At 50.7% G+C, this 27,441-nt stretch overlaps 1 protein-coding gene across 1 annotated transcript in view; it reads right to left on the minus strand.

Annotated features, from left to right (window-relative positions):
- Window positions 1-27,441, minus strand: part of TVP23A (trans-golgi network vesicle protein 23 homolog A) — a 42,617-nt gene that overhangs the window by 379 nt on the left and 14,797 nt on the right. Inside the window, exons 2-6 of the mRNA XM_049639362.1 lie at window positions 27,139-27,330; window positions 2,070-2,214; window positions 1,465-1,554; window positions 1,179-1,307; window positions 63-191 (exon numbers count right to left, since the gene is read on the minus strand). Of these exons, the coding sequence (XP_049495319.1) occupies window positions 63-191; window positions 1,179-1,307; window positions 1,465-1,554; window positions 2,070-2,214; window positions 27,139-27,330 (685 nt within the window). The remainder of the gene's footprint in view (window positions 1-62; window positions 192-1,178; window positions 1,308-1,464; window positions 1,555-2,069; window positions 2,215-27,138; window positions 27,331-27,441) is intronic.

The raw sequence follows: 27,441 nt of genomic DNA on the forward strand, positions 1-27,441 counted from the left end.
GGCCTCCTTCCCTTTCGGTGTCTGGAGTGCAGGGGTCTGGGAGGAAGACTCTAGTAACTCACCGTCTGGAACACCATCTGGGACAGAAAACTGGCTGTGATTTTGCTGATGTCCCTCTCACCTCCCATCTTACAAAGGACGTAGCCATAGAGGTTAGCAGCTTGGAGAGAAATCCCAGCTATCACAAGGGCCTGCGCTCAGACAAAGCAAATTCTTTTAAGAGCATATATTGAACCCCACCCACCCACTCCCCCCAAACCACATAGAAGCAACTCTGGCCTGTACCTAGTCACAGCCAACCTTCTCTGAGCACTCGCCGATCATCACAGGTACCTTGTCAACAACCCAAGAGGTTGGTGCCATTATCATCCCATTTTACAAGGAAGAAAGTGAAGCCCAGAGAACCGAAGTTGAGCACAGTCCCAGAGCCGATGCAGGGCTGGACCAGCATCCAAACTCCAGAGCCCCTGCTTTTAATTATACTGCTGCTCCTACGGTCTGTGGGTATTTTGTTTTCCCAGTAAGTGAGGCAAATCACAGCACTGAGATGGTAAGAAAACTGAAATGAAACTTCATAACTCTGAGGTGAGCTTATTCCTATTGAGGAAGGGTTCCAGAGTAGGCTAGCACATGCTTTGCTTTCAACTCCTTCCTCAGCATTATTCCTACGCATCCAAAAGATCCAGCCCATGGCCATCGGTGGGGGAGTGGATAAAGCAACGTAGCGTGGCCGTAGAGGGGGCTGCTACACAGCCATAGAAAAGGAAAGAAATACTGATAAATGCTGCAACACCGACGAACCTTGAAAATCCCATGTTAAGTGAGAGAAGATCACAAGCAATCATGTTCTAGAATTCTAGTTATAGAAAGTACCTGGAATAGGTGAACCTATTGAAACAGAAGAACGAGGAGCAGGGCCAGGAGGGAGTGAGGGCAAAAAGGTACAGGGTTTCTTTCTGGGGGGATGAAACTACCCCCACACTGGCTTGGTGTTGCCGGCACCACAGTGAATCCCCTGGAAACCCGGCGAATGGCACACGCTAAATGGGTGAATGGCCCGGTACGTGAACCATCTAGGAAAGCGGTTTCCAACCAATTGGCAGACGACAACGGAACCCGCTCGTGCCGCCTGTTGCGCGCAGATGGCGAAGCCACGCCAGGGCCGGGCGGTGCCTTACCAGCCACTCGAGCTTCAAGGAGAACAAGGTGCTGAAGAAAAACACGGTCCAAATCAGCGGGCAGATGACGAGGCCAAGCCAGAAGATGCGCGCCTCCGCTTCTGTGGCCACGCTGCGCTGCGGGGACGCCTGCCGGGGAGGGAGGGCCCCGTCTTCAACGGGAGCGCACTCCCGTTCTCGCTCTTTGCATGCGGCGGCCACCAGACCCGCATGGAGCCCAGAGGGGACCCGCGGAAACTTCCACAGCCACGTCCCCGCTGCAAGGCGGACCCGTAGCGGACGGTACCTTTCTGGCCTCAAAAATCCAGCGGCCCTTCCCGTCTTCGTCTATGTGGTTCCACCAGCGGAGGCCCACCAGCAGTCTCCCGGTCACGTTCTGGGGGACATGGACAGAAGGACCCCAGGCACGCCGTAAAGAACGAGTCGTCTTTTCACTGACAAAAAGTCCGTTCGTGTTGAACTTGTCCCGGGAGCAGGGGGAGAGGGGAACTGAACCGTGGCAGGTTCTGAGAATCCGTGGGAGTCTCCTAATTTTCAACTCAGTTTACCTGTAAGTGACTCCCCCCACCACCACACACACCCCCCCCCTCCAAAAATATGTGGCATATTTTAAATGTATGCCAGGTTTGCCAAAAATCCAAAGCCAGGTGGAGCGGTCACTTGCATAAGACACGTCCTTCCAGCGATGACAAGTGGGGACCAGAACCATCGTTCAACTCTGAACAATGGGTTTTAACTTGAATTTCAAGTAATGTCGGCTCAGTATGTATTTGCAGTTTCAAGGAAAGTACCTCTGGGCTCAAATCGGCCACGTGCCGCCGGAGGGTCACCATCTAGAAACACAGCCCTTGTGTTTCTGGAACGACGGCATCATGAGCGAAGGGGCCTTACCTTCACAGACCAGAAGTCAAAGGACAGGAGGAGAAGCACGGTGACAAAGCAGCCCACAAAGCTTCTGCTGAACCAGTCACAGCACACATAGGTGACGATGGCGCTCACTCGGAAAAACAGATGGAAAAAGGTGGCCAACGGGTGCCTAGGAAAGAACCCAGAAGCCCCCTCACTGCAAAGGCCAAGAGGGCAGTCACCGAGCTCACTCTGTGGGTTCTGACTTTCCGCGTTGTCCCCAGTGCACTGCGAGCCCGACTCAGGCCGCAGCTCTGCAAACGTCCGTAAGTCACAAGTTCTGAAACAGTCATTAGTATACTAGCATCTCTCCCCTCTCGAAGAATCCAGTACTTTCCCCTAACTCGATCTCAAAGATCACTTGCCTTCTTCGAAACTTGGGTACCTCTGAAGTGAAACAGGACAGTGGTCACTGCCTCCCCACCTGGCAGTGATAAGGACCAGTTCCCTAAAGGTAAAGGTTGGGTTATTCCACCAGTAACAGAGCAGTCCACGTGCAGCCCATGGGTGCAGTCTTGTGTCACCGGGGAACGCGTGTTCCTGGAGAGAGGGAAATCCTGACTCGTCTCGCAGCAATTTATAAAGAAAAAAGTCTGAGAGACCAGAGGCCCAAGGTTAGATGGATGACGAGGCCACCCACGTATCCAGGGCGGAGAGAACAAAGACCTATAGGGGTCAGGCAGGTGCTGGTGGTGGGTGACACGGACCAGGTAGGGGACCCTTCTGGCATGTACTTTGATAGAGCACGGAAGAAACAAGCAGCCAAGATGGAGAAAGCAGCCCTGCAAGGGGGACGGTGGTTGGCAGGTAAAGCACCAGCCAGGGCTCTGGAGGGAGGGGAGGGAGGGGAGGAAGGGGCAGGCCTCCTCACCCAGCTCTGCTGGATCTGGTATTTGCAAGAGAAGCCAGAAATTAAAAGTTGCAACGGGAAAATATTTTTAAAGGACAGAGACTGATACGATTAATAAAATATCACAGGCCGTGTTTCATATTGGCCCATGAGCCTCTAACTGGCAGTGGCATCAGGCAGGCACCTGCTCATTCTTTCCAAGAAGGACCGCACAGAATAAGCGAACTGGGTTCCTGTGTAATTGTGCGGTTTCTGACTCTCAAGGGAACGTGAACTGATTGAGAACCGGAATTCATAGTGGCTTCTAAATTTACTCCTGGTGTTCCAAAGGAGGAGCGAGAGGTGCCAAACCACCGGCCATTCGCCAGAACACTTCTCCTCTGTCCCTTTCATATCCTGAGCTCTCCTGTGGCTGGGGTGCAAGCCAGCCGGGGACATGTACCTAGCCCTGAAGAATCAGATGTGATCTCATAGATTGTCCAGATCTGGAATATTCCCGAACATAAGACCCTCAGCAGTCTCTGACGCCCTTTTAACCATAAATCTTTTTTTTAAATGTTCGTGAGGGAGTACACATACGTGAACGGAGAGGGCCAGAAACGGAGACAGGATCCGAAGCAGAGAGCACAGAGCCCGACGCGCGGCTTGAACTCACAAACCTTGAGATCATGACCTGAGCTGAGATCAAGACTCAGATGCTTAATCAGCTGAACCACCCAGGCGCCCCTAACCTTAAATCTTGAGAATCTTTTAACTAAATGTCTTAATACAATCTTAATGCCTCCACCCTGAAGATAAAGAAGTCCTCTTTCCAGAAATGAAAGTTCTTTCAGGGAAAAAGCCATGTTTGAGATCATTTTACATGCCTGATAATCGTACCTGGCATTTAAGATTCTCGGCAAATATTTGTCGTGCCAAGTCATGGAGTTGAGTTTATATTGTAGAACAGTGTAGACGTAAAAGACGTAGGAGACACCCACCCACGTCCACGGATCCAGGCTAAAACCTGGAAGTTCATGCATTCGAATAAATCCCCTGCCCACCCACTTTTTTTGGCTGTGGTTTCCTAACAAATGCAGAAAAATTCCCATTGTTGGAAGGTTCTGCTTAGTTAGGTACCCGTCAAATGATTTCCTTAATTTATAATGGAAAGTACTATTATCGTGGCCATCATTATTCAAAGGCCAAAGTAAAAAAGGATGCCTCCTGCACCCTCAAATACGGCTTTCATCCTGTCCGATGCAGGCTGTCCTCTGGGCCGCCCTCCAAACCCTCCTTCGGTCCGCCTCTGTCCCCCGCCAGCACTCACAGGGGGAGCTTCCTGGTCTTGAGAGCAGTGAGGGCCATGGCTTTCACCTGTCTGCCTTTCCCTGCCGGGGGACGGTGGGGGGAGGGGGGGCAGCCTGCCACCCCCCGGGGTTCTCTCTGCCACCTCCATGGCCACAGAGCACCCTGACAGTCACCTCCACATCCCAAGGCCACTGGCTTCCAACTCCACCCTCCCAGGCACCCACCCGCTTGCCCCTCGAGAGGCAACCAGTCCTGAGGTGCCAGACTGCCCGCGTTCAAATCCCACTCCGACCTCGGAGCGGCTCCGCTGCCCTCCCTCAGCCACTCAACCTCTGGGCACTCAATCTCCACTTGTGTAAAATGGGAATGCCAACACCAGCCACATCCTAGCTATTAAAAGATCAAGTGGAAGGTGGCACGTCAAAAGTGCTTGAAACACAGATCGTGCTCACAGACCGTGACCGGCTTACCTCAGCCCTCAGTCACTCGAAACCCATCTACCTCCAAGGAACCCAGCTGTGAAATTCCCCTCAAGACCACAACTTTCTCTCTCACTAGCCAGGGGCAGACCTTTGTCTCTGCAGGGATCCCCCGAGACTCCTGACCTCTCCAGATCCAGCCTGCCCCCCATCCCTCCATTTCACCGAAGAACCTTCTCCATTCCTCAGCTTGAACAGGTAGCACTTTCCGCTCAGTAGGCCACCCTCGGCAGGCCAGGCCCAGAGGAGAGGAGGAGGAGGAGGGGAGAGGAGAGGAGGGGAAATGAAATTGCTTCAGATGTGGTCAGGGCGGGGGGGGGGGGGGGGGGGGGGATGGGGGGTCGAATCCTTACGGCCTTGTGTTTTAGCGTAAATCCATGTTCACAGTTCTGTGCCCCACAGCTGCGGTCTTCCCCTCGGAGGGGATGTGGAAGGTTCTCGGCCCTGAAGGCGCGTGCAAGCCACCTGAGGAAGCATAAAGGTGTGCGCCAGGCTACTACCCCCTCCCAGGGCAGGTGGGGCCGGGCCTGCAGCGCAGCCCAGACCTGAATTTTGCAAAGGAAAAGCACCACTGTACCCTGGGCTCATAAACTCTGGCCCAGGAGCCCAATCTGGCCCACTTCCTGTCTTCTAAGTAAAGTTTTATTGGAACAGCCACGCTTACTCATTCGCTAGCCTGCCAAGTCGACAATGTTCTTACCCAGGAAGTATGCCAGCCTCTGCCCCAGACGGGCATGAACAATGATGATACTGGGCGCTATTCAAAACAAATCAAAATAGGGGCGCCTGGCTGGCTCGGTGGGTTGAGCATCTGAGTCTTGATTTCGATTTCGGCTCAGGCCAGGATCCCAGGGTTGTACGAACAAGCCCTGCGTCGGGCTCCACGCGGAGCAGGGAGCCTGCTTGAGATTCTTATTCTCTCATTCATATTCTGTCTCCCTCCCTCCCTGTTCACTGGAGAGCTCATGCTCTAAAATAAATAAAAGTGAAAAAAATTTTAAAAACAAACCAAAATAAAGCTAATTGCTACTAATGGCCCCCCACCTCCCCCCTCCACCTCCCCCCTCCACCCCCCACAAAACATCTGCTTTCAGAAGCTGCAGGTTGGGAGCTGGCTGGCTGGCAGAACCAATGGATCGTGCTAGAAATCAGAGCATCTTTTTCTCTGGGGGTGGTTGAGGGGAGGGTGACTGAGAAGGTGACCAAGGTGCTGGAGACACTCTGTATCTCCATCTCGTGTGGATACACGTATAAAAGTTCAAACCAGGGACACCTGGGTGGCCCAGTTGGTTAAGCATCCAACTTCGGCTCAGGTCATGATCTCACAGTTCTTGGGTTCCAGCCCCACATTGGGTTCTACACGATGGTGCAGAGCCTGCCTGAAATTCTTTCTCTCTCCGTCTCTCTCCTCCTCAAAATAAACAAACTTAAAAAAAAAAAGTTCAAACCATCTACTTTAGCGTACTTAATGTACATCATACCTTTGAAAAGTTTTGCTTGAAGCTCCTGACCAGAGAAATCTTTGCAAATCACCCTAAAAACTCTACATGTGATACAATCCAGTAATCACACTGCTCAGGATTTACTCAAATGAGTCTAAAACTTCAGTCCACACCTACCACAGAACACAGTTATTTACAGCAACCTTATGCATCACTGCCCCAAACTGCAAGTGACCCAAGATGTCCTCGATAGGTGAATCGATCGGCTGTGGGTCCTTCCACACAGGGGAATGTTATTCAGCCCTAAAAAGCAATGAGCTCTCAAGCCATGAAAAGGCCAAGAGGAACCTTAAATGCATGTTACAAAATCAAGCCAGTGTGAAAAGGCTGCTTACTGTAGGACTCCAACACTAGGGACATTCTGGGAAAAACTGAACGGTAGACACAGTTAAAAAAAAAAAAAAAGTTGCTAGGGTTTGTGGACAGTGGGGGGAAGGGAGAGAAGAATACGGGGACTTTCAGGGCAGTGAAATACTCTCCACGACACAATGGTGGATACATGTCATTATGCTTATGTCAAAGCCTAGAAAATACCCACCACCAGCACGGACCCTCATGTAAACAAGGGACTGTAGGTAACAATGCCGTGTTGGTTTGTAACACATCCAAGACACTACTGCAAGCTGTTAATAGGGGAAACTTTGGGGCGGGGGAGGGCTCATGGGGACTCTGTACTGTTTGCTCAATTTTTCTGTAAACCTAAAACTGCTCTAAAAAATGGACACAGAGGGTGGTGGATGGGGGTTGGGGAGAGGCTGTGTCTAAACAAAGTAAATAAAATAAAATAGGGGGAGGTCCCACAAGGACACAAGTCCCCTGTCCCATTTTTTTTTTAAGGTTAATTTTGAGAAGGTGAGCAGGGGAGGGAAAGAAAGAGAAAGAGAGAGGGAGAGAGAGAATCCCAAGCAGGCTCCGGGCTATCAGTGCAAAGCCCGACAGGGGGCTCGATGTCACAAACTGTGAGATCATGACCTGAGCTGAAATCAAGAGTCAGACGCCTAACCGACCGAACTACCCAGGCGCCCCTCCCATATGCTTCTAAGGCAGGTCTGACTTGAGGGGAAAGGTTGGTTTAATCCCAAATTCAGCAGAGATTGAACAGTATCTTAAAAAATTGTCTTGTGTTTGTTTAAATTACTTTGAAAATCATGCTCTGGTTTTTAAAGACTATCTCCAGCTTGAATTCCTCAGCAAACATTGTATTTTACGTTCTCTTCCTTTAATTTAAAACCTCCTCCTTCAGGGGTACCCAGGTGACTCAGTCAGTGAAGCATCCGACTCTTGATGTCAGGGTCGTGAGTTCAAGCCCCATATTGGGCTCCCCACTGGGCATGAAGCATACTTAAAACAAAAACAGAAACTATATATATTTAATTAGATTATAAAATATCCATATATCATATATAACATATATATCATATATATCCTATATATGTCCTATATATCATCCTTCAGACACTGGGGAAAGCTCTGCTTTTCACTGGGACAAAGGCTGAGGAAAGACCGTATCTTTACTCCTCGGTTTACTCTGCCACAACCAACCAACCAACCAAGCATATGAGGTTGTGCCTAGAATTTGCGTCCCAACGACCCAGGGGCTGGAGTGGATGCAGGGGTGAGGATGTAACACTGGCCACGTGCTGATCCCAATGGAGGCTCACTGTTCTCTGTACTTTTATGTAAATTAAAATTAAAAAGTAGAAAAAGAAATCAGAGGCAACCTCAACTTTGCATTGAGACAAGAATAAACCAAGCCCACGAATTGATATTCTGGGGGTTATCTGTGGTCACAATAAAAATCCAGACCTAAAAATCCCCAACTGAGTAATTGACCATTACAGTTGGATGCATGAGGAAAATTCCAGAAAGCAGGTCCTTTCTTCTGGGCTTACCAGCTCCTCGCACAAAAAAAAAAAAGAAAAGAAAAGGAAAGAAAGAAAGAAACCACCAACCAACCAACCAACAAAAGGCCACTCCTACTTGCAACATAAATGCCTGCCCAGCCCCCACCCAGACAGTGGGGGCAGGGAGAGCCAGAGAACCTAGACCCACGCTCGCACACCATCCTTGCCGAGTGAATGTACGGCCCTGGCCGAGGCTCAGGGCCTTGGTTTACTCATCTGTAAGATGGGAGGACAACATCTGCCCCAGGTGCCTGAGGTTCCTGGACAGGAAATCCCTAGGACACCAGACCAGAGGGGGCATGAGGTGGCTGTGGCTAATCACTGTTTCTCATTCATGGTTACAATTTGTTGGGGGGGGGTGGGGCGGGGGGGGTGGGCGGGGAGAAAGCCTGGGCTGGGGATGCTCCTTTTAGACATCCTCTGTCAGAGGTTTTCCCCCAACTGTTAAAAATGAGCAGCGTGCTATTTATTTCTTCAGCCCCGACGCCCACTTAGAGTCAGGTGTCTCTTCCGCTCCCAGCAGCGTGCCAGCACGAAGACGTGGGAGGAAGGGGACCCCCAGGCGCAACGCCGCCTGCCCATCCCTCATCCGCTCCCCTCGACTGCTGGGGTCTGGCTGGAAACGTGTGATCAGCAGACCCCCACCAGGCCTCCTGAGCCCCCATCTGCATTTTAACTACACCTCAGGGGACTCATGGGCTCCTCTCAATCAAGGGGCCCTCCCTACTCCTTCCTCAACATGGACTCAGCTCCAGGAGCAAAAAAAACAAACAGGTGCGGGTCCCTCCGGCCTCTAAAAGCGGGGACCCCTCTGTGCCCTTCTGAAACCCCGTGGGCCTGGCCAGCCAGGGGGGCGAACCGTCTGCAGAGAATCGGAGGTTTCTTCTCCAGAATGCCCCAGAGGTAGTGTTCACACCTCTGTCCTGCAGAGTCCCTCGTTGCCTCAAATGACAATGTCCCCCTTCCACCTCTGTCAACTGAGCCCGGGACAGGCAGGTTTTCAGACAGTTGGGACGCCTACACAGATGCGGACCGCTATGTCCTCACGGCTTGGATTCAAAGATCAGCACGACAGAAGTCTGAGTGTTTTAGCAAATTTAAACAAACAAAATAACCAGACTTCCCTCTGGTCGCCAGGGTTGTAACTTGTTTCTGTTCTTTATTTCTTCTTAAAGAGGCATCCCAACTTTAGAGGCTGGACAGGCTTAGCAGCAAGTTAAAGTGGACCCCCAGAGACAAGTCAGTGGGCCCCTGGCTGATCGGCCCATGCGGGCCCTCTGGGGGGATCCTCCCCTCTTTCCCAGGAGAGCACCAAGGCAGAGACACCCTCCCCTCCCCCAGCCACAGAGCCTAGAGTTTTCACAACTGGAAGCCAAAACAACGGAAAACCTGTCTTCCAGCAAAAACCTGCACGTGTGTCTGCACAGCAGCAACCTTCCCGATGGCCGAAACGTGTCCAGTGCTAGGTAGATGAACAAAATAGGACCGATCCACACAGCGGGACCTTATACGGCCAGAGAGAGGAAGGAAGCATGGACACAGGCCATCGGGAGGACAAACCTTGAAAGCGTGAGGCTTAAGTGAAAAAAGCCAGACAGAAAGGCAGAGATACTGTCGGATCCACCTGCACGAGGAATCTAGAGCAGGAAGGTTCACACAGCCAGCAAAGCAGGACGGCGAGGGAACAGTCATTGCTCAATGTGTACCGAGTTTCGGTTTGGCAGACGGACGGTGGTGACGCTTGCACAACAGTGTGAACGTACTTACCAGCACCGAGCTGTACTTGGAAATGGTCGCAATGGTTCACTTTAGATGATGCATATGTAACCACAATAAAAAACATGAAAAATAAGAAGGGACGAAGGGCTAACACCTGCTACAACACAGAGGAACCTGGAAAACAAATGGAAATGCTGAGCCAAAGCAGCCGGGGCACATAGGGTAGGATTCCACTCCTGGGAAACATCCGGAACAGGCCAATCTAGAGGGACGGTAAGCACAGGAGAGGCTGCAGGGGGCAGGGGGACAGGAGAACAGGGAGTTTGTGTTCAATGGGCAAGGGGGATTCCTTTTGGGGGGATGCAAAGGTTCTAGAACCAGACAATGGTGATGGTTCCACGCCTGTCACAGAATCGTTCACTTTAAATGGTTAAAAATGGCCAATTTTACATGATGTGTAGTTTACCACAACTTCCAAGCGAGAGAAAAGAAATGGGGAAATGAGAGCTGCCCTCAGGAGCTCTCCCAAAGAAGGGGGCGTGGGGGGGAGCGGGGGAGTAGCGGCTCTGGGTACAAGTTGGGACACGCTGATCAGAGGTCTGGCCGGGTTCACATCCCAGCTCCACCACCGAAGACCTGGGTGACCCTGAGCAGGTGGCTTAACCTCTCTGTGAGAGTCCCGTTCTCCTCACCCATGAAACGGGGTGAGAAGGGCTGCTGGGGTGGGGGTGGGGTGCCAATCAGGCGTAGTTCACATAAATCACGTGCCCCAAGCGGAGCAGCACGTGCACGGTAGCAGCGCTGACTCCAGGGGGACGCGGGGAACCCACGAGGGGACGATAATGTCCCTGAGGGCTTGGGGCACTGCCTGGCGGGCAGCGGGGCTTCAATAAATGCCAGCTGCTCCCAGACACAGTGCGTCGGGGACTCGCCATTCCACCCCCTTCTTCCTCAGACGGATCACCTGGGTCCCTCGTTCAATCAGGATTCTGATTCTGGAGGTCCGGGGCGGGGGTGGGGCGAGAGTCTGCATCTCAATGAGCATCCAGGTGATGCCAGTGCTGCTGGGGCCTCAGAGCAACCTGGGGGTGGCAGGAACCGGGGAAAGCAACCACCCGCTGTATTTGTCTCCTGGAACTACTGTGAACAAAGCACCAGCAGCGGGGTGACTTAAAACAACAGAAAGTTCTCCCTGCCCACCCGGAGGCCAGAAATCCAAACTCACAGCGTGGACCGGGCTGGTTCCCGCTGAGGGCCATGGGGGACGATCCGTCCCGTGCCGCTCCTCTACCTTCTGGTGGCGTGCCTGGGCTTGTGGCTGCCTCACCCCAATCTCTGCCCCCAGTGTCGCACGGTGTCCTCAACGAGCCTGCCTTCCCGGGGTTGGCTTTTTATAAGGACACCACTCTGCATTAGCAGCCCACCCTGCTCCAGTGTGACCTCATCTTAACTAATCCTATCTGCAAACGCAAAGACCCTCTTACCAAATAAGCTCACCTTTTGCGGGACTAGAGGTTAGAACTTCCATAGATCTTTTCTGGGGGGAGAGGAGACGAGTCAACCCATAATACCCACCTTGGGACAAATGAGCCCAAGGAAGCCAGGTAGGAAGCAGACAGAGAGGCATCTTGCAGATGAGGAAGCCAGGAAGCAAGGTGAAGTGAATCGCCCCAGGCTCTGAGCAAAGAAGCATTTATGCAGGTAACGGCAGCTGGAATCAGGCCCCACCTCCCCTCTCTCTGGCTTCACGCCCCGGAGGGAAGCGGGTCTGCCCAAAGAAGGGTCGGGAAGGCTCGCTAAGTGCTAGCAGCTGCTCTGAGCGGCAGACTCTGCACCAGAACCCAAGTCCTTCATTTCAGCCTAGAGTTTCCAGGCTGCCGCACCTGTCAGCTGCCCCCCACTGAGCCACAGACATTGGTGAAACCCCTCCCCCCAATACATCCACTAAGAGATGAGTCCGGGTCCACCTGGCACACTGTGTGGCCACAGAACCTGGGAGCTGAGGCCAGAGACGCACCCAGACGCTGACCTCTGGACTCCACGCGGGGGATTCCAGGCACAGATGGACAAACGCACACAAGCCCGGGGCATCCGTACACCCCAGGTAGCAAGGAGGCTGTCACAGACCACGGAAGTCAGACAAAAGACTCAAAAACCGGCTGGAAGAGGCTCCTGCCCGGCCACCGGTGGGACCATCTGAGAAACAATCTGCAACTCATCTGATACTTACAAGCCCTCCGCTCACCTATGGGAGAAAAAAAGAGGATGCGATCGTGTCTACAACACAGGAGAATGACCCCGATCGTGTCTACAACACAGGAGAATGAAGGGCAAGAATCTAACACACAATGTGCCCTGTCTCTGTAATGTACACCTGCCAATGACCAAAACGTCATTGGGGGGAGACTGTAGATCACTACAGTTCACACTGAGAGGACTCAGGGAGGGACAGAGCTGAGGACAAGCAGGCATCAGGAGCCCCCGGTGGAAGGACACCCCACCCCCCGCCCCTTGAAACTGGCGTCAAATCAACCACAGCGGAATCCCATCCAGCCTCCGGCTCCAACTACTAATGTGCAAGAAATCTAGGGGGCCAAGGAAAATACTGAAGGACAAACAAAATCCAGACTGGAGGAAGCTCTACAGACCATCAAAGCAATGGCAAAGGGTTAGAAAAGACAGAAGGAGACTGGGAAGGCTATGGGTTAAAAGGACCTAAGGAATCCGGCAACGTGGGAATGTTACTGGGCTGCGGTTCCAACAAATAAGTAAATAAAATTACGAGACAATCAAGAAACTTTGGACACTGGCTGGGTATTTCACAGTATTTGCGAATTATTATTTTTAAGTGAGAAATGCTACTGTGGTTCTGCTTTTAAAAATTACCTCTCTCGGGGCACCTGGGTGGCTCAGTCGGTTAAGCGTCTGCCTCTTGATTTCAGCTCAGGTCACAATCTCACAGTTCATGGGATCGAGCCCCACGTCAGGCTGTGCACTGACAGTGCAGAGCCTGCTTGGCATTCTCTCTCCCTCTTTCTCTGCCCCTCCCCTGCATGCACTCTGGCCCTCTCTCTCAAAATAAATAAACTTAAAAAAAAAAAAAAGAAAAAGAAAATGTCCTTTAAAAACTAAAAATAAAAATGAGTTTTCTTTTAGAGAGAACATATCAAATTATGCTTGAAGTGACGTGATGTGATGTCTGGAGTTTGCTTCAAAATAACCAGGGGAGGGGCGCCTGGGTGGCGCAGTCGGTTGAGCGTCCGACTTCAGCCAGGTCACGATCTCGCGGTCCGTGAGTTCGAGCCCCGCGTCGGGCTCTGGGCTGATGGCTCGGAGCCTGGAGCCTGTTTCCGATTCTGTGTCTCCCTCTCTCACTGCCCCTCCCCCGTTCATGCTCTGTCTCTCTCTGTCCCAAAAATAAATAAAAAACGTTGAAAAAAAAAAAAAATTCAAAATAACCAGGGGATAATTCAAAGAACTGGCCATGAGTTTATCATTCCTGAAGCTGAGTGTTGGGTCCATGGGGTTCATGATTTTATTCTATGTGGTGTGTGTGTTTGGAACTCTCTATAATATATATATATATGCACATAATTTTTTTTTTTTAAGTAGGCAGGGAAGTAGATGACTGCCTTGCAAATTTCAGTTCTCCTATTTACTGTGTGACCTTAGACAAGTGACTCTACCTTCCTGGTCCAGCTTCCTCCACCGAAAAATGGTGATAATCATATCTACTTCATACCAATGCCTGGAGCCCGGGGGGCACTCTGTGCCCACGTGCACGTCCATTCCTTCTTTGGGCTGGGCTCTGTAAGTACCCAGCCTCTGAGATGTTCCCCAGTGATCCCAATCTCCTGGTGTTCACACCCTTGTATAGTCACCTCCCACAGTGAACCAGGGCTGGTCTGCATGACTGATAGAATATACTACAAATGACTGTATGTCACTTCTGAGATTGGTCACTTTCTCTTGCTCTCTTCCTCTCTCTCCCTGGGAGAGCCAGCTGTCTTCTGTTGTCAGCACTATGGAGAGGCCCACATGGCAAGGAGCTGAGGCGCCCAACCAACAGCCATGTGAAGGTGCCATCTTGGAAGTGGCTCCTCCAGCCCCAGTTGGGCCTTCAGATGACCTCAGCCTTGGCTAATCACTTGAGACCCAGAACCAGAACCACTCAGCTAAGCTGCTCCCACACTGCTGACCTTCACAGTGTGAGATAATAAATGTTTGCTGTCTGAACCCGCTAAGTCTGACGTAATTTGTTATGCAGCAGGAGCTAACTGATACAGGCTCTAATGTTGAAGAGTTTTAACTGTAACCCACGTTATGTTTTGTCAGGTGGTTTCAAAGGGAGGAAGGACAAGGAGAGTCAGGTTCCTCTAAGAATCCAGGTGGTAAAATGAAGGGTCCCAGGCTTACTTGGAGAGAGGTGGGGGTAGGGGGATGAGGCCGTGGGGGCAGATGCTGTTACGCTCACCTCTTTTAAATGGGAGACCTAGAGTTATTAACCAAAGGAGAGAAAGGACTGATTTTCCAGAAGGCTGGAGTAGAAGCCAGCACAAAGGTATTTTAGAGCAGGTGGCAGGCACCTCAGAGAGGTCGAACAAGGTAAGAAATCTGTATTGTTATTTGTTTTTACCCTGGATCTGAGTGGGGTGCTTTCGTTGGGCACTGAAAATAGAAAGCAGAATTCACCTAACTCACCCATGTATGTGCTTTTATTTCTCAAGAGCTACTAGATTTGGCCAGAAAGGGCAGCATTTGAAGGCATCAAATGTTAGCTATTGTGTGAGGTTGGGTCTCTTGCCTGAATCTTGGAAGCTTCAGCTGCCTCATCCACAAAATGGAGAGAATCCGGTCTTTCCTTCCATTTTGGCCTTTTTAAAAAAATTTTTTTATTGTTTTTATTTATTTTTGAGACAGAGAGAGACAGAGCATGAGCAGGGGATGGCGAGAGAGAGAGGGAGAAACAGAATCCGAAGCAGGCTCCAGGCCCTGAGCTGTCAGCACAGAGCCCGACGCGGGGCTCAAACGCACGGACTGTGAGATCATGACCTGAGCAGAAGTCGGACGCCCAACCGACTGAGCCACCCAGGCGCCCCCATTTTGGCCATTTTAACGTTTCTGCAATCAGGACGTACACACGAATGGACGCAATCATTAACGTGGTATTCATTTCTTGCCCCACACCCCCAACAGCTATAACTGAACGTGCATCTTACAGCACCTTGGAAACAAAGGCTGTGGGTGGTAGGGCCCAACTTGTAGGTTATTTAATGGGAGAACAGAAATCATATTAATTCATATTAATGAACTTAACTGTTAATTCATTCAGCAGATACCAAATCACCAGCACGGCCTGTGGGAGCCCTGTTAAACTGGGTTCTTTAGAATTTGTGTGACATTTCAAAACATACCTGTTCTTTCTGGCAACAAAAGAATTTGCCACATGCAGACAGACTGGTTTCTGCATCCAGATTTGGAACCGGTTCCTCTCTAAGGAACCCTGGGTTCTTTGGTGAATAGAACCAAAGACCATTCTGGGGGCTGGGGTGCAGCTCAGAGGTGGGGGAGGGCAAAAAATGCCATTTCTGGGCCACCTATTCAATAGTAACAGAGCTTGAGAGGTGCCTGGGTGGCTCGGTCGGTTAAGCATCTGCCCCTCGATTTTGGCTCAGGTCACAATCTCACAGCTGGTGAGCTCAAGCCCCACATGGGACTCTGTGCTGATAGTGCAGAGCCTGCTTGGGATTCTGTCTCCCCTTCTCTCCGGTCTCTCTGTCGTCTGTCTCTCCCTCCCTCTGCCCTTCTCTTCTGCTCGTATGCGTGCTCTCTCTCTAAAATAAAAAATTAAAAAAAGAAAGGCTAGGAATATTCCAGAATAACTAAATGCAGTGGGTAATCCTGGGTTGGTATGCATACACACCTACACACACACACACACACACACACACACACACACACACAGCAAAGTATTAACAGCTGGTAAACCCAGGTCAAGGGCATGTGTTAGTTCTCTGTACTGTTCTTGCTTTCTGATAAGTTTGAATTTATTTCAAAGTAGAAAGGTTTTTAAGTCCTTTTCAGGATGTTGATTCAAAATATTTTCTTTAAAAATTTTTTTCATGTTTATTTATTTTGAGAGTAAGAGAGAGAGAGAGACAGAGCACAAGCAGGGGAGGGGCAGAGAGGGAGGGCGAGAATCCCAAGCAGGCTCTGCACTGTCAGCCTGACGTGGGGCTTGATTTCACAAACTGTGAGCTCACAACCTGAACCAAAATTAAGAGCCAGTCGCTTAACTGACTGAGCCACCCAGGTGCCCCCAAAATATTATTTTCTATCAACATATGCTGTTGCTGTGTTTTATGATTTCTTCATCTGGGGCCCACAAACCATCACATCGAGAGCAGTTAAGTTTCGTCACTGCTGCGCATGTGTATGTATGCAGGTGTTTGTGGGTCAATTTGGTGCCCAAACAATGACTAATGCTACAATGAAAACTGTAGTTTAAGTTGTCCAAGGACATGGAATTAAACTTGCAATCAACATACAAATGTTTTGAACTGATCTTCAAAATTGTTTAAGAAATAAGTAATTTTTAGAGGCGCCAGGGTGGCTCAGCGATTAAGCATCCGACTTCGGCTCAGGTCATGATCTCACAGTCCATGAGTTCGAGCCCCACGTCGGGCTCTGTGCGGACAGCTCGCAGCCTGGAGCCTGCTTCGGATTCTGTGTCTGCCTCGCTCTCTGCCCCTCCCCCGCTCACGCTCCGTCTCTCTCCCTCTCTCAAAAATGAATAAACATAAAAAAATGTATAAATAAACAAGTAAATAAATAGGTAAAATCAAACTCATTTAAAATACTTTCCTGGCCTAAGAGAGTATGTCAGAGGCTTGGAATCAGTACCCCTGACTATTCCTCTGCAATTTCGATTGTAAAGTACTTTAAAATCCAGGGCAGAGAGTCGTATGTATTGCAACGCAGGAAGAAGGTCAGGATCTGCTACCACGAGCTGTGGCTGCGTCTGAGTCACCCTGAAAGTACCTTGCTCCTGTAATGAGTGAGGAGTGACTAGGCCGCCCCGGGACACCCAAGGCTGAGCCCCGGTGTGAGAGGATTTCCTCAGGGCTGCGGAAGGGCCAGCCCCAGAGCTGGCCCATCACATTCTCACCCAGACCCACTGAGTTGGTCTCTACTAAGGAAATTCACGAGCACCACCTGGCAAAATTGAGGGCTAAGCTTGGTATCTGTACCCACCCTCCCGTGCCGAAGACAGTGGGCACACTCCCTATCATCCACAAAGGGACAACCGAGAAAAATCTCCCGAGGGGCCTGGGACACAGAAAAGCTTTGCTGCCGGAGGTTTCCACACCCATATCCACAGGGACTGAGTCGGCATCTTCAGGGATGGGGCCTGAGGACCCGAAGTCTTGCCCCTTCTTTGAGGTCCCCGGAGATGCTGATGAAGTTGGGACCCCGAGACTCCAAGACCTGCATCTAAGCTCCCCACCCCACCGCTTCCAACCATGTCTCTCTGACCTTGGACTCCCACCCCTGGAGCTGAAAGAATCTGCACAAAGGTCCATCTGAGCCAAGTCCCCAAGTGTGTGCCTGGAGTTCAGCCAGTCCAGGCCACCAGCAACTTCCACTCTGGCCCCTTCACCAGCCTCTTAACACATCTCGCTGCTTCCACCCTTGCCCTATGGCCACATGCCAGTCACAGGCAACTTTCTCAAGCGTCGGTCAGATCACACCATCCCCTCCCTGCTCAAATCTCTACAAAGATCGCCCATCAGACGCAGATGAAATTCCAAATTCGCCACTGGGCTCTTCAAAGCCTCACATGTCCATCCCCCTAATCAATCTCCAACTGTCTCTCCCTCTCACTCCTCACTTCCTACATTGCTGGCTTTCCCTTCCTGGGACTATCCCTCTCTAAAGTTTCTTTGTTTAATAGATACTTGCTTAGATGGTCACTGCCTTCTCCTTAGTTAAAATGTCAGTTCCGTGAGGACCAGAACCAGGCCTGTCTGGTTTTCTCTGTGACCCCCAGCACAGTGTTCAGCACACAGAGGCTCTAGAAAGTTTCTGTTGATTTAACGAACAAATGAAGTGCGCGCAAGAATAAACCAGTGGTTCTCAAAAGGGAAGTCATTTTGCTCCTTTTGCAAAAGCAATAAATATCTGGAGACATTTTCGGTTGCCCCAACTCGGGGACCGCTACGATCCAGTGGGGTAGTGGCCAAGAAACGCTGCTACGGTGCACAAGACAGTCCTCTCAACAAAGAATGTCAGGCCCTGGGAGCAGCCAGGTGGCTCAGTCGGTTCAGCGTCTGATTCTTGGTTTCGGCTCCGGTCATGATCTCACGGCTCAGGTTCAAGCCCCGCATCAGGCTCTGCGCTGACCTTGCGGAGCCTGCTTGGGATTCTCTCTCCCCCCTCCCCTCCTCTGTCTCTCGTTCTCTGCCCCTCCCCCACTCACACGGTCTCTGTCTGTCTCAAAATAAGTAACTAAACTTAAAAAAATAAAAAAAGAACGTCTGGCCCCACACGTCAGTAGCATCAGCCCAGAATAAATGAATGAGTGAATTAAATCCTATGGGTCCACACGATTAGCCTCCTGTCCGATATCAAACATCAGAACCTAACCACCATCCCCAGTGCCCTCCCTGATTGTGTGGGCCACACTTGAGCAAAAATCTCCTTCTGGTGATTTTATTGTTGGCGGGGCTTATGCAATCGATTTCATGTTAGCAAGAAATGTAAGTAAGGGGAAGTTATGCTGCTGTTGATACAGGAGTTAATTTCAAAATATGAATTCTGTGCTCTAATCAAAGAGAACCGAAATTTGTCCAGTTCCCTGATTCTGCAGGCTGTTTTCCTTGGTAATCATGGACCTTCCTTAAAATTAAACCCTCAGCTCTTGGTGGGACCTGCTTACGTGTTGTATTTCTAGATGTTTAAAATAGATTTCAGGGTGGGGGGAGGGGCAGCACGACCTCCCCAAGGTCACTGGGGACAGGGGTCCAGGGGAGGGGTCCTCAATTACTGAGGCGAACACTTTCTGGGATAACAACAAAGAAAAACCGAAATTCTTCTCCTCCTTTCTGTGTTGGAGCATGGGGTGTGTGTGTATGTATGTGTGTGTGTGTGTGTGTATGCGCACGTGTGTGTGTGTGTGTGTGTGGCAATTAGAGATGCACCTGTGTTGATTTCAGAGCATTGCAGGTGGCCACCAAGGCTCTGTCTGTGGTCACATGCCCACCCCACCAGCTTCCCTTGGGTCAATGTCAAACGTAGAGGGGTTGGGAATGCTCTGACTCCCCTCAAATGCAAATTTAACTTATCCAAATCCAAATCCAAACCCTAGAGGGAGGGAGGGAGGGAGGGAGAATAACCCAATCAGGGTTCTCAACAGGGGTAATTTTGCCCCTAGGAGACATCTGACCACTCTGGAGACTTTCCTGGCTGTCACTTGGGGATAGGGTGCAATGCTACTGTTGCTAAAATCGTACAATGCACAAGACAACCCCCACAAGGCAGAATTATCGATCCCAAATAGCAATTAGTGCTGACGTCAAGAAAACCCGCTCTGAACACCGGGAGCAATGCAGCACTCCCACGGACACAGGGGACAATGTAACGTATTCCCCCCCACACGGAAGCCCTACAAGTGCTGTTCCCATGGTTCATCCCCAAGTGTCCCTCCCTGCGTGAGCATCTGGCCCCCTCAGCAGGGTGTGGTGCAAGATTCAGACTCTAGGGCTCAAATCTGCAGCCTCCTAGCAGCACGCCCCTGAGCAACTCCCACCAGTCTGTCAATTGCCTTCGCCCTGGAAGCACTAAAAACCATCGTATCCATTTCACGGGTTCGCGATACAGATTAAATGAATCGTAATTGCTGGGTCGGTGTTTGCTATTACTATTACTTTTCATTCCCTCTAACTTCCCCTCAGAAACAGCCAACAATTCCATCGGTGGCTCATTTGGATGAGCAGGCTTTATATCCCGCCCAGGAACACAAAGCGACAGCGGAGAGGCTTCCTGAGAGGCAGAACATTATTCTGCTTGACGGACTGGTCAGGGATTTGTGGGGGTAGTTTTGACTCGTGATTTTTGCCTGAGGGCCTGGCCCCCGCTAACATGTGACTCCCTGGGGCATCTGGGACCACGGGACAGCATCCTCCTCAACTCGAGACCCTGGGCCGGGTGAGGACCAGCCATGCAACACCGACTGAACCCCGCCAACAAACCAGCCCTGACAATTAGGACCAAAATCAGATGTAAGAACTCTGTCCGCGGCAAGAGGAAACCATCCTACTCAGGGGGATCCGCGGGACCCCATGGCCTTTGGGTCTACGTGCATTGTGTAAAGACGGTGCCTTGAAAGTATAGACATAACTTTCAACAGGAGACAGTCTCCTGCTCCAGGGACAGCCGCAGTGTGATGTCCTGTTCCACCTGAGGACACGCCCCCACCCTGGCCCTGCCCACAGCAGCAGGACACAGAAGTCACCAGAAGGTGGATAACAGGCACCATTTATGAAAGCCACACAAGGCGCCAGGGGTCCCACTCAGCTGGCTATATACGTCTGTCGCCTCACCTAGTCCCCTTTACGCAACCCTACGATAGAGCCAACATGATCCCCCTGGACAGACGAGAAGATGGGGATCTAGGAGGTGCTCTGACTTGGTCAAGGTCACTGCGAGTACAGGGTTACCATCAGGTCTTCCTGGGAATGTCCTGGGTCTCCCAGGGCAGTGTTATTTGCCCGCTGGTAGCGTGGAATTGCCTGTGGGTTGGAGGAAAGGACCTAACAGGCAGGCCTGGACTTCAGTGAACCCTGGCTGGAGATCGGTGGACACAAGATTCAAACCTGGGTCTGTCTGATCTCGAGTCTGGGCTCTCCCTATTCCCCGAGGCGGCTGGAAGCCCAGAAGACTCAATCAAAGCGGGTCTGTAACACAGCGTGGCTAAAACAGAGAGTCTGCTGTAGGGCTCAGCAATCTCCCTCCTAGGTTTACGCCCTAGAGAGCTGAAAAACAAATGTCCACAGAAACACTTGTACACGAATGTTCACAGCAGCACTTTTCGTAAGAACCAAAGAGCAGAGGGGCGCCTGGGTGGCTCATATGGTTAAGCGTCCGGCTTTGGCTCAGGTCATGATCTCAAGGTTTGTGATCTCAGCCCCGCGTCAGGCTCTGTGCTGACAGCTCAGAGCCTGGAGCCTGCTTTGGATTCTGTGTCTCCCTCTCTCTGCCCCTCCCCAGCTTGCACTCTCTCTCAAAAATAAATAAACATTAAAAAAAAATTTTTTAAAGACCTAAAGAGCAGAAATAATGCAAATGTCCATCAACTTACGAATGGAAAAACAGCATGTGCTTTAGCCATACGATGAAATATTATTCAGCCATAAAAAGGAACGAAGAAATGTGCAAACATGGTCAAACCCGGAAAACATGACACTTAGCAAAAGAAGAAAGACAAAAGGCCACAGGCTAGGTGATTCCATTTCTATGGGACGTCCAGAGCAGGCAAATTTGTAGGGGCAGAATGTAGATGGATGGTCGCCAGGGGCTGGGCGGGGAGAGACGTGGGGAAAGTAAGTGCTGAATGGGTACAGGGTTCCTGTCTGGGGAGATGAAAAAGTTCTGGAACCAGTCAGTGGAGACAGCTGCACGACCTTGTGAATATACTGAAAACCACACTGAGGTGTATTCTTTACAAGGGTGGTCTATGCGCTCAGTCGGTTAAGCATCTGACTCTTGATTTCGGCTCAGGTCACGATCACACGATTCGTGACTTCGAATCTAGCATCGGGCTCTGCACTGACGGTGTGAAGCCTCCTTGGAATTCTGTCTCCCTCTCTCTCTCTGCCCCCTCCCCACTTGCTCTCTATCTGTCTCTCAAAATAAATTAAAAAACATAAACTTTAAAAGCTGGTTTATGATATGTGAGTTATATTCCAATTTAAAACACACACAACACAATAGGACACCAAAAGCAACAATAACGGAAGTAAAAATAGACAAAGGGAACTACGTCCAACTAAAAAACTTTTGTGCATCAAAGGACACAATCAACAGAGTGGAAAGACAACCTATGGAATGGGAGAGAATATCTGCAAATCACATATCTCATAAGGGATTAACATACACAGTATATAAAGAAGTCCTACAACTCAACGGCAAAAACTCCACCCGATTAAAAAATGAGCAAAGAGGGGCGCCTGGGTGGCTCAGTCAGTTAAGCATCTGACTTTGGCTCAGGTCACGATCTCCCGGTTCATGAGTTCAAGCCCCACGTCCAGGTCTGTGCTGACAGCTCGGAGCCTGGAACCTGCTTCAGATTCTGTGTCTCCCTCTCTCTCTGCTCCTCCCCCACTCATGCTCTGTCTCTCTCCATCTCTCAAAAATGAATAACATTAAGAACAATTTTTAAAAAGACATGAACAAAGGACTTGGATGTACATTTCTCGAAGGAAGACATACAAATAGCCAACAGGCGCAGTAGAAGATTCTCATCAACAATCACCAACGAAATGTCAATCGACACCCCATGAGACACCCCACATCCATCGGGATGGCTACTATGGAAAAAAAAAAAAACCAGAAAATAACAAGTGCTGGTGAAGATGTGGAGAAATTGGTCCTGCCCATCGCTGGCAGAAGTGCCAAATGATACAAGTGTTATGGAAAATGGTACGGAAGTTCCCCAAAAAATTACACACAGAATTTCCTCAGGACACAGCAGTTCCACAGCTGGGTATGCAATGAGAGCAGGGTCTGGAAGATATATGTGTGTATCCACGTTCCTGGAGGTACTATTCGCAAGAGCTAAACCCAAGAAGCAAGCCAGGGTCCACCGACAGAAAAACGGGAGGACTCAGTGTGGTATATCACTGCTCAGCCTTTAAAAAGGAAGTAAATTCTGACACCTGCTAAAATATGGACGTACCTCAAGGACATTTATGTTAAGTGAAACGAGCCAGGCACAGATTCTATATGATTCCACTTACACGAAGTATCTGAAGTTGTCACATTCAGAGGGACTGAAAGAAGAAAGCTGGTTGCCAAGGACTGGGGCGGGGGAAAGGGGGAGGTGTTTAATGGGTACTGAGCTTCAGATCTGCAAGAAAGTTCTGGAGGGGTGCTGCACAACAGCACAAATATATTTAATGCTACTGAATGGTAGGCTTAAAAGTCGTTAAAACTGGTAACTTTCAGGTTGTGGGGTTTTTCCACAATTAAAAAAAAGGAAAGAAAGAAAGCGAGAGAGAGGGGGAAAGGAAAGGAAAGGAAAGGAAAGGAAAGGAAAGGAAAGGAGGAAGGAAGGAAGAAAAGGGAGAAAGAAAGAAAGAAAGAAAGAAAGAAAAGGAAAGAAAAGGAAGAAAGAAAGAAAGAAAGAAAAGAGAAAGAAAGAAAGAAAGAAAAGAAAAGGGAGAAAGAAAGAAAGAAAGAAAGAAAGAAAGAAAGAAAGAAAAGGGAGGAAGAAAGAAAGAGGAAAAGGAAGCCAGTGAGGAACACACACACACACACACACACACACACACACACACTCAGAGAACTTGGCTAACAGTTCCTCTACCTGCCCAGGTGTGCTGTGGGATCGCATCCTCCCCCGATACTGCCAGGTGCCCCCCCCCAAGACCCCCTTCCACAACACTGCACCTCGATGACCTAGAACTGGGGACAGGAAGGGGAGGAACAGGTCTGGTCTCTACCCCATGGCTCAGCACCTGATATCCAGCAGATGTTGGCTAATTATTTGCTCAACAAAGTGTATAAAATCCACACGGTGAGGTCAAGCTGGTACAATTATACCCATTTTACAGACAGGTTAAGGAGGCTCAGCGAAACAAGGTGACCTTTCCAAAACCACAAAGACAGCGAGCAGTAAAAGCAGTGGCCCCAATATCCCAGACTCCTGCTATAGGGCCCCTTCCGTCACGTCACCTCCCTTCAAAGTCAACCTGGCATCCATTTCAACAGGACATTCCCAAGTGATCCTTGCCCTGTACCAGTGCCTCTTAACTTCTTTGGATCATGGGCTCATTTGGCAATCTAATAAAAGTCTCAACCCTTTTCCTAAAGCAACACATAGGAAACTTAGACACTAGTTTTCAGAGGGTTCCTGGACCCCGTGAAACCCCTCCATTGACCACATTTAGAACCCCCTTTCTGCCCTGCTATCCAGGAGCTCATTTATCCTCAAGAATTTCCAGCCATCTCCATATTCTTGATCATCAGAGTCAAGGAGAGATGCTATTTTAAATTCACGTTCCCAGGCCCGTGCCCTGTGGATCCGGTTAAGTAGGTGCAGAGCTGGGCCCAGAAACCTGCATGAGGCACACCAGAGGATTCTAGGATTGGTGGCTCTGAGACACATTTGGGTTCGTGAGCTGTGGCCCCCCTGACCTCTGAATGCTGCCCAGATGATCCCTCCAGCTCCCAGCCTCTCTACCCCAGCTGCCCACGAGACCCGGCTAGTAGACATTCCAGTACAATCCAACAAGGACTTCCTGAACCCAACATCCGTGACCCCAGAAGTGTTCCTTTGCAGGGATCACTAGGCCAGAAACCCGGGCATCGCCCTTTACTGTCCCTGTCCCCACCCTACATCTTGACCATCACCAAGGCTGGCTGATTCTACTGCCTATGTGCCTCTGGGCACCCCCACTGCCCTCCATCACCCCTGCCAGCACCGCGGTCCAAGCTTCTGCTCCGTTTCCACCTTCCTCTACCGTCCATCCTCCGTCCCGCAACTCCGATCCTGTCACCTCCCGGAGCAAAGCTCTACAGTGGTGACCAAACTCTAGAACTGCACTATCCAATATGGTAGCTGCATGTGGTTAATGAAATTTAAACACAATTAGGGGCGCCTGGCTGGCTCAGTTGGTGGAGCATGGAATTCTTGATCTCAGGGTTGTGAGTTCGAGCCCCATGTTGGGTGTAGAGATTACTTAAAACGATACAATCTTTACGGGCACCGGGGCAGCTCAGTGGGTGGAGTGTGACTCTTGATTTCGATTCAGGTCATGATCTCACGGCTTGGGAGTTCCAGCCCCATGTGACGCTCTGGCGCTGATGGTGCCGATCCTGCTTGGGATTCTCTCTGCCTCCCTCTCTCTCTACCTGTGCTCACGCTCTCTCTCAAAATAAATTAATAAATAAAATAATAAAATCTTTAAAAAATAAACAAAGTAAGATCAAATGTCCAAAGTTCCGCCCAAAGTTCGCACTAGCCACATACCAAACGGTCAAGAGCCACAGGGTGGCTGGTGGCTACCATATTGGACAGCACAGATACAGCACATTCCCATCCCCAGAGAAAGTTCTAGTGGACAGCAGAGCTCTACAACTGTGCTTACGAGCCCTTCGGGGTCTGGCCGCATCCTCTGCTCAGACCCCTCCCGGCGTCCTTGGTCTTGAGTCACAGTGAACCACTGTCAACTCCTTAAACTCATGCTCTCACCTCCAAACCAGCGCGTGTCATACCCTTCCTGCCTTCCCTGCTTGGCTAACTCCTCCCCACCCTTCAGGTCTCAGCTGCCGCCGCTCCCCTAACCAGGACAACTGCTCACGCTCTTGCCCACCACGGCATTTAAACACTGAGACACAAGAGCCACGGGAACACCTACGCCCATTACCCCCTCACCAGCGATTGTCAGCTAGGGGCAAGTCTGCCCCCAGGGGGACACCTGCCAGTGTCTAGATTCATTACTGGTAAGATAATACTGGCATCCGGTGGGTAGAGGCCAGGAACACTGCTAGTATCCTACAATGCACAGGACAACCCCTACAACAAAGAATCATCCAGCCCAAGATGTCGGCCATGTTGGGGTTGACCATCCCTGCTCCAGACCGGACAACTCCATAAAGGAAGGGAGCGTGTCCTGTATGTATGTAGTCCCAGCCACCAGCCCAGAGTGGGCCATACAATGAGTACGGATGCTCTACAAGATTTTCTCCCAGGATTCCAGTTCCCTTACAGTGTCTTTCCTGAAAGACAATTAGTCACGGGTCATTATGGCAGGCTGAAGAATGCCCCTCCCCAAATACCCAGGTCCTAATCCCTGGAACCTGTGGATGTCACTTGACGTGGCAAAAGGGACTCTGCTTGTGTGATTAAGTGAAGGATCTTGAGATGGAGGGCTTATCCTCGATAATCCGGACGGGCCCCAAATGCATTCACAAGCAACCCTAGCGGAGGAAGACAGGGACGTTTGACACAGAAAAGGCAGCGTGAAACGGAGTGGAGAGAGATTCAGAGATGCTACGGTGCTGGCCTGGCACCCACCGGAAGCTGCAAAAGGCAAGGGCCAGATTTTCCCCGACAGCCTCCGGCGGGGTATGGTCCTGCCGACGCCTTTTTTTGGCCTAGTAACACTGATTTTGGACCTCCGGCCTACAGAAGCGTGAGAGAATAAATTTCTGCTCTTTTTAAGCCAACAAGTTTATAGTAATTTGTCGTCGTAGCCCAGTGCAGTCATATTCCAATTTGGGCTTCAGTGGATTTGGATCGAGAACTGAAAAGGAACGGCAGGTAGGCACCAGGCCCCCACCCCGCTGACTCGGAGGGCTGGAAGGAGAGATGGGAGTAAGGGTGGCTGAGCCATGGGCGTTTCTAGATGTGGCAGCTGCCCGGGTCATCGGCAACCATGTCTGTGGGTCATTCCTCACACCCTAGTCCTGCCACCTTCTGGGAAGATCTCTGGTAGGCAAGTGACTCAACCCAGGATACTATGTTAGTCTGCCTGGTGCTGACGCAGGGGTAAGAATAAAAAGTTAAGCCCCTGTCCCGCTCTCCAGCCTGCTGCCAACCCCTCTCCTTTCCCCACCACCCTCAGACACAGGGGCCTTTCTCCAACCTTCCAACACAGCCCCAGGGCCTTTGCACCTGCTGTTCTTCTGCTTGGAACAGTCTTCCTCCAGAGTCTCCCATGGCTGGCTTCTCAGCATTCAGGTCACAGTTCAAATGTCACCTCCCCAGAGAGGCCCTTCCTGACTGCGCGGCCTTCCCTCATCACCTGCTGAGTTTCTTCCCAAATCTTCTCATACTCTGTCATTATCTCATGACCATCTTTATATGCCTGTTCACTGTTACTCCCCCAGCACCCCAGACTTCAGGCCCCAGGAGGGTAGGGACCTTGTCTGACCTGCCCAGGGTATGTCCCTAGTCCTATGCCTGGCACACACTAGGTGCTCAACACATTCTGAATGAATGAATGAATGAATGGGTGCGTGAGTCAACGTAATTAAGTGAATTTGCAGCTTTGGGTGATGCTTGCCAAAGCCGGGTCCCTAACATACCTAATCTTGGCTTTCCGAAAGGCCAGCTCCTCTTCGTTGCCAAAGTCCAGGGACACGTCCTCAGTATCGTCCACCAGGGCCTGGGGGACACCAAACAGAGGTGGCAGGCAGGCAGGCGGTGCACATCCCCACCCCACCCCCTCGCCGGCAGGGCCCCTCCCCCGCGGCTGCAATCCCAGGCCTTCCACCCTCCTGGGTCCAGGAGGACAACTTGGGATCCGGCCCAGGCCCAGGCCCCGGCCTGCGCATCCCTCCTCCTCGCTTCCCCCAGCGCTCCCGCAGGCTCCGCCTGTCATCTCCCCC

This window comes from Panthera uncia, chromosome E3 (genome assembly GCF_023721935.1).
Source record: "Panthera uncia isolate 11264 chromosome E3, Puncia_PCG_1.0, whole genome shotgun sequence".
Classification (NCBI taxonomy): Eukaryota; Metazoa; Chordata; class Mammalia; order Carnivora; family Felidae; genus Panthera; species Panthera uncia.